We start from the raw sequence: 7735 nt of genomic DNA, 5'->3' as shown, positions 1-7735 counted from the left end.
ATCAGAGGAAAAGGTTGTGAGTTCATCCAACCTCAAAATCTAATTGATTGCTTCTATTAGATGTCGGGGACCTTCTATAGTTTCAACTTTCCACTGGCTTTTTCAAGGGTCTTACGCCTACGATATTGAGAGAAGTGCTTGGGAATGTGGTTATGTTTGGTGCATACGAAGTGACAAAGCAGTTCTTGCAGGCGGTCAAGACATTTCACGTTTGGGAAGAGGGGCACTGCTTAACGTTAGGGGTCTTGCAGGAGCCAGTTCCTAGCTTTCAGTCTACCCAACAAATGTGATTAAGACCGTCATGATCACTCAAATCCCAAATATTATAGGATTGTAGATGATTTCCAGAAGCTGTATAAGTCGGAGGGTGTCAAGGGTGTTGCGTTGGTTCATTGTCAGGCATGGTGCATCCCACGTAAGGGCATTCAGATCCGTGTGGGGGCATTCATGCGAAGTAATAAGACAAAGGTAGCCAGCTTCTTGCCGACATTGATGCACGAGTGGCAAGCAGTTTGACGTTGTCGCATTCGCATACCGTTTCTCCGGCCTTTCAAACCGCGTCATCCTCGGCGCTATAAATAATCAAGCGCATGTTGATTTTATCTCATCGTTCAACTCTTCCTAATTCCCCATGGCTTCTTTGCAGCTCCGACTCCTCATCGTTGCTCTTACATCTGCCCTTCTCCTGCATGCTGCAATCGCTCTCAAAGGGTGTGGATGGAAATGCGCAACCGATGATGATTGTGACGGCAAACTATCTTGTTTGACGGGCTACTGCGGTGATGATCCGGGTGTCGGGACGCACATTTGCAGTTCTATCGCAAAAGGATGTGGGCGCAGCTGCACAAGCGACGATGGGTGCGCAGGCGATCTGGCCTGTATGAGTGCCAAGTGCGCAGACGATCCGAGCGTTGGGACGTACATTTGCACGAATGGTAGCAACACGCCCTCTCCTTCTCCTTGGAGTCCCCCGACGCCTCCCTCTTACACCCCAACCCCGTCTCCTTCTCCTTCTCCTTGGAGTCCCCCGACGCCTCCTTCTTACACACCAACCCCGCCTCCTTCTCCTTGGAGTCCCGCGACGCCTCCCTCTTACACCCCAACCCCGCTTCGTTCTCCTTGGAGTCTCCCGACGCCTCCCTCTTACACCCCAAGCGAGCCTCCTCCTCCTCAGAATCCCCCGACGCCTCCCTCTTACTCCCAAACCCCGCCTCCTCCTTTCACCCCAACTCCGCCTCCGCCCTCTGCAAGCTCGTGTCTTTCGTCGTCCTATCTTACGGGCACAGGCCACGCTTGTAATACCCAGGACTACTCTCAATGCTGTGTCTCCGGGCAACAGTATCCGCAGTACGCTTGTTCACCCCCCGTCTCATCAACGACCAATGCCGTCCTCACCTTGAACAGTTTTGCGAGCGGAGGAGACGGCGGGAGTGCGTCAGAATGCGACGGTAAATTCCACAGCGACACGGAGCTAGTAGTGGCGCTCTCTACAGGGTGGTACAACGGAGGCCTTCGGTGCAACAAGCAGATTTGGATTTCTGGCAACGGAAACAGCGTCATGGCAACGGTGGTGGACGAATGCGATTCTGTCAATGGCTGCGATAGCGATCACGACTACCAGCCGCCCTGCATTTACAACGACGTAGATGCTTCCGCGGCAGTGTGGGAAGCGCTCGGGGTGTCTGAGAATGATGACAACTATGGCATGATGAGCATAACCTGGGCAGACGCTTGATTCTTCCCTGTTCTCCTTGAGCACTACATGAGATAAAAGAGACCTTGTATCTAACCCTAACCTGATGTAGGATGTGACATTTGTATCCGACCTTATTATGAATTCCCATTATTTATTATTTTAAAGCTAATGACTATGAATTCTCAGATTGACTAATTTAAATTCCAACAATGTTTCGGAGCCATTTTTATTTGAGAAATAAAAGAATTATGCAGCATTGTGAAGCAATTTCAGAATGCTTGGAACTGAGGTAGGCCAAGCATATGATTATCTCCATAAGTACATCAACAAATTGTGAACTTGAAACTAGAATATGACGCAAGACTAGGTTGTTTCTCACGCATGGAATTTTCTGAATGACTACAACACGGATTAAAGTCCAGATTTGCCATTGTAAATTATTCATCTTGCCTTTGTCACCTAATTTAGCTACTTTCCAAGAGACTTGTATATCAATTTGGGATTTGTGAAGCTAGCTGACTACGTAATTCCAGGTAGGCCTAATTGCGGGACAACCCCAAAAAAGGTGCAAATGAGACTCTAATGCTACATTGCCCTTGAACAAACAAGGGATACTAGCTTCCACTTACTTAGTTAGCGATCTTTTGTCGCAAACTTATAACAAGAGAGTAGCCTCCGTAAAGGAAATTTAACGTGTTTGAGGGCGTGGATTGCCAAACATGTTGAAGTCGAATTGACCATATATGAACTAATCCTAGAGGGGCATACCATTTCCATGCTTGGTGAGTAAATCTCGGGATCATTGATGGGGCTGGCAAAGAGAAATCTTTAAGGGTGACTTTATGCGCTAGTTTCCTCAATCTGGTGACCTATCCTATAAGATCTGAAGCAAGCTAGATGTGGGTGCTAGAAGGCCACATCTCTTTCACCCACTGGAGTACTGCAAGATGTGGACTGGGAACTGGGCTTCATTGATAGAAAGGTGGAATTGTTGTTGCGATTCCCATGGTGGACATTGTCTATGAAGGTTGTGATCCCATATCTGCGACCAGTTACAAAGAACCCGAGTGTTCAGCTCCTTGCTATATGAGGCTTGAATTTTTGCATGGGTTCTATGTGATTGAAAAATGCATCACAACATATCCAAATGTTATGGTTAAGCGAATTATCCTTTGAGCACCTGCCCATGAGCATTCCCCCATCATTTTCCTCCATATAGGTTATTAGGGTTGTGAGATGTGGCAAGTGATGAATTCGAAGAGCGAAAGTTGCCAGCAGAATTTCTTGCCACGAAGCTGATTTGTGCTTGATCTTGACAACACCTCAATACCGCCCATGGTTGTTGCGAGTGAAGTTTATTCAATCATTTGGCACAGAGTCAATCGCATTGATTCTTCAGTGGCTCAATGCGCAACACCCCTAGATTTTTGGGCATAGCCACATATTGGCATTGGATGGAATGCCATCTACCAAGCGAGAGGAAGTCTTTGCCCATTTTCTTGATTGTTACAAATGCTGCTCTTGAAAAGGAAAGATAGAGGAGAGATACACAGTAGGTGGGAGAATTATATGTTTGAGGATAGTGTGCCTCTCGAGCAACATAATCTTCTTGTCCTACCACTCATGAAAGATCGCTTGTATCTTCTCTACGCACTAGTTTGCTCTCTACTTAAGAGAAATTCCCCAGCCTAATGGACACCTTAATTAAATATCTAAACACTTCTTGTTTGTGAATAATGTGGAAACCGTAAGTAGAAAGCCAATCTTATTGATCAGATGAGTCGATCCAAAGGACAATAGTCTTGTTTGAGTTAACTCAAAAGTTTGACACTTCGGCGAACTCAAAGTATACTATTGCAAATAGAAATGATGCCAATGGGAGCCCCTATCTGACTGATTGATGCAACTCAAAAGTCCCATGATTATACCTGTTGATGCAAACAGTGGTTGAAGAATTGGACAAGAGAGTAGTAATCATGCCATCTCCAAACTCCAAACTTGCCATAGTTTTGGACATAAATTGCCAACTGACCTGTCATATCTATTTCCCAAGACTAGATTTAGCAAGCACTACAAGAAATGAGTCTCTTTCTGATGCTGTCTACTGACTCTTCATGGGTGCGGGCACGAAAATCGTCATACGGTTGGTGGGCAAGGAAGGTGTTGGTATAGATGATGAACTACTAGTCAGTATGTTTGTCAATACACACATCAATATAGGTGATGATATAAACTGACGTGCATACTGACTACTGCCACCAATGCTTTCATTGACCGTTGCACCATCGCTGATACCCAATCTGGGTTATATTTTCTATAATGATAGTTTCATAGAACATCATTTCCAAGGGGACCCACAATAACTTTTGACCACAAGTTTAATCATTTGAAAGATAAAGAGTATGTACACCAAAATTGAGATCAAAATGCTCATATATTGATGGTGAAGTTAACATACAAATGTGCAAAATGCCACTATAAAAATGAGAGGGCCAAATATAGGAAGCCTCGTTGATGTCAAAACAATCAATCACTAGCATTTATATCAATGGCTTTGTCTTAAGCCAAGTCTTGCACGCCAAATAAGTCTATCTCAAGGTTTACATACATTTGGTCACCTATATCCTCCTCCTCTATTGTATGTCTACCTAAGCCTTGATCCTCTAGTTCACCCTTTAATTCTTCCTTTTCTTCCCCAATGTCGTGATCTCCACGTTCCTCCATTATAGTGTCATTATTGTTAACTTCTTCTTGACCCATATTGTCACCTTCATCCTCTTTCCTAGATCCGTCAGCATCATTATTTGGATCTATTGGTGGCATCTTTGTATCCATATTCCTATCTTCAAAAACTTTGTTTGCTTCAAGGAGCAAATTGGACCATGTACCACCATCTTGGATCTAAACGATCCAGATGAAAGACCATCTATGTTGAAGATGCAAATTAAATGCCAATAATTATATTAATTTATGCTTAATTATATAAATATATATATATAAACATCTACCAATAATTGTTTGAAAACGAAGATGTTAGCTTTTAATCGATTCATTAGTATGTACTTGTTCACAATGCTCTAGAAGAACAAAAGTATCATTTTCATCGGTCCAAAGTCTGAGTCAATGGCAAAGAAACCGATACTATCTCTCCTGAGTGGGTCCATTCAAGAATGAAAATACTAAATTGTCTAAAATCAACTTCATAGATGTCACATATGGTTCCACAATAATCTAAGTATGAGGAGAGAAGATTGGTATCAGAAGCACTTGCTTGGCTATCTTATACCAAGTTAGCTATGACTCCACAATCATAGGTGAATCTCCTTGAATTGATGCATCCCACATGAAAATATTGTCCATGTGACCATAATGCAATTTACTTTAATTTGTACTAAAAAAGAACATGATTAAAACAATGAGGATGCATTTTGTAGGGATTGTTACCATAAATCCCCAATTTAGTAGAAAGGTAAGAAACTTACATGTGGCATACATCTGACTGCAAGCTCCTGCTCTCAATTGGTTACATCCTCTCCATCATCTTTGGCACTACTACACACGCATCCTATTGCGACGTTTACGTACCGATGATTAGCGCCCGCTTAGCGTTAATCGTCGGTATAAAAATCGGGTTTCGTAAATCGTCACTATATAGCGACTTTTGCCAAAAGTCGCTATATAGTGACGTTATTAAAAGTCGCTATATAGCGACTTTTAAAAGTCGCTATATAGCGACACTGAGACAAAATATTATAGCGACGTTTTACAGAGAGGTTTTTTTTTTTTTAAAGGCCTTAAAAATTATTTTTTTCCAATGACAAAATTTTTTAAATTTTCATACATGTTTGAGCTCATAGAGAATAAAAAAACGAGAGCATGTACATCAAGCCTTTGAAGCTCATATATTCATGTCCAAGTTTGAGATGAGAAAAATCAAATAAGAGCATTTACATCAACTGTTTCATCTTGAGCCAAGTCTAAGGCGCCAAGCAAGTCTATCTCCAACTCTATACCGAGTTGATCTCCTATATCATCATCGTACTCTAGTATCATACGTTCACCTAAAAGTATTTGATCATCTTCTTCAATAAAGCTTAAGTGTGGTGATTGATCTTGATGATTGTTGTCTTCCTCGTCAATATCGTGATCTCCATTCTCCTCCCGTGCGATGTCATTATGCGCATCTTCCTCTTGCCTCATATGGTGATCTACATCTTCTTCGCTAGATTCATCAATTGGATCCGGCATTGGTAGTGGCATCTCCATATCCACATCTCGATCTTCAAAAATCTGCTTACTTCGTGGTGCAACTTGGATCACGTACCACCATCTTGGATCAAAACGATCCGGATGAAAAACCACCTATATTGAAGATGAAAAATCACGTGCCAAATGTCGTCAATTATATATATATCAATGGACTTTAAAAACAAAAGCTTCGACTAATTAAATCATTAGTATGCACCTGCTCACAGTGCTCGGGAAGAACAAAAGTATCACTTTCATCGGTCCAATGTTTGGTGGAGTCTATTGCAAAGAGACCGCTACTATCTTTTCTCACTGTCGCATGGGGACCGTTGTAAGTAGTTCTAAACCATTTTACATCAAGAATGAAAATAGTAAATCGTCTGAAATCAATTTCATAGATGTCGCATATGGTTCCACAATAATCCAACTGTGAGGAGAGAAGATTGGTATCCGAAGCACTTGCTCGGCTATCTTGTGTGAAGTTAGCCATGACTCCACAATCATACGTGACTCTCTTTGAATTGATGCGTTCCACGTGAAAATGTCGTCCATATGACCATAATGCACTGTACTTTTTGTACTGTAAAAGAGCATCATTAAAATAATGAAGATGCACCTATTTTATAGCATATATTGCCACAAATAATTACTTAATTACGTCAAGAGATAAGAAACTTACATGCACCATACATCCAGATGATAACTCCCGCTCGCGCTCGTTTATTGTCTCTCCATCACGTTCGGCTTTACGTACAGCCAGTTGTAGCCAATCAAGTGACATGTGAGTAGGGAGAAGAGCCAGATCTCGTGGATATGGTTGTGATCGCCTGTAGATTACTCTGAATCTCGTCCTTGCATTTATTCTTTCTGCTTTGGCCACTTCATATCTCTCAATCCACTTCTGCATCTCAGGGCTATTGAGGATACAAAACTTATTGAATTTCTCCATTTGCTCTTCGCTCATCTTTCTTTCAATCCCTTTTCCTTGGGGGACCTTGCCAATGATGCGATCATCATCCTTGTTGTGCCAAGCTTGCAGCATATCAGGATCCGTGGATGCAAGAAACTCTGTGATATATACTAATGACTCTTGCACAAGCCATCCCTCTGCCATGCTTGCTTCTGGTCTTGCTCTTTGTCTTACAAACCCCTTTAAAGTTTTCATAAACCGCTCGAGAAAAAACATCCATCGATTATGAACAGTACCTGCTATAGCCACCTCATCAACTATGTGCAGTACAAGCAAGTGGACTTGAGTTGTCATAATGCTTGAGGGAAAGTGCTTCTCAAGCAAGCATACGGCTTCGATGGATTCCACCCTAGCCTTCTCGATGCTCGATATAGAGATCTCTTTTTGAGATATCCACCTATTTCACATGTCCATGCATATGTAAGATATTTGAGATATCCACCTATTTCACATGTCCATGAAGAAAATACATAATGCGAATTGATAGTAAGCATACCTCACAATACCACAGATCTTGAATATAGCATTTCTAACATCTTCTTGTAAGCACCCTTTTATTGTAATTGGAAGGATGAACTATCAAAGCAACAATGAAATCATGTCAACAATATAACATAATAATAATTATGCTAATGCATCACTATTATCGGTACACTAATTCTACTTAGAATACCTGTAAGACCTTGTGCCAATCATGGGACTTGAGGCCACTAAGCTTATTGTCCTTTGAAAATGCTCCTTTCAAGCAACGCATGTACCCTGTCGGTGTTTGAAAAGAGGCAATGTCTGCCTTGATCACTGTCTCCTCCCTCGCAGAGAGG

At 42.0% G+C, this 7735-nt stretch overlaps 1 protein-coding gene across 1 annotated transcript; it reads left to right on the top strand.

Annotated features, from left to right (window-relative positions):
• The first annotated feature begins 631 nt into the window (after nt 1–631).
• On the top strand, nt 632–1735 carry LOC147903552 (uncharacterized). Its single transcript, XM_087372062.1, has one exon. The coding sequence runs from the start codon at nt 632–634 to the stop codon at nt 1733–1735; it is 1104 nt and encodes a 367-aa protein (XP_087228188.1).
• The last annotated feature ends 6000 nt before the right edge of the window (nt 1736–7735 follow it).

Source organism: Dipteris shenzhenensis, chromosome 3 (assembly GCF_047967505.1).
Source record: "Dipteris shenzhenensis isolate YYH24624 ecotype China chromosome 3, Dip_SZ_1.0, whole genome shotgun sequence".
Taxonomy (NCBI): domain Eukaryota; kingdom Viridiplantae; phylum Streptophyta; class Polypodiopsida; order Gleicheniales; family Dipteridaceae; genus Dipteris; species Dipteris shenzhenensis.
Note: the sequence above shows the minus strand (reverse complement) of the source record. Positions and strands in the feature narration are given on the sequence as shown.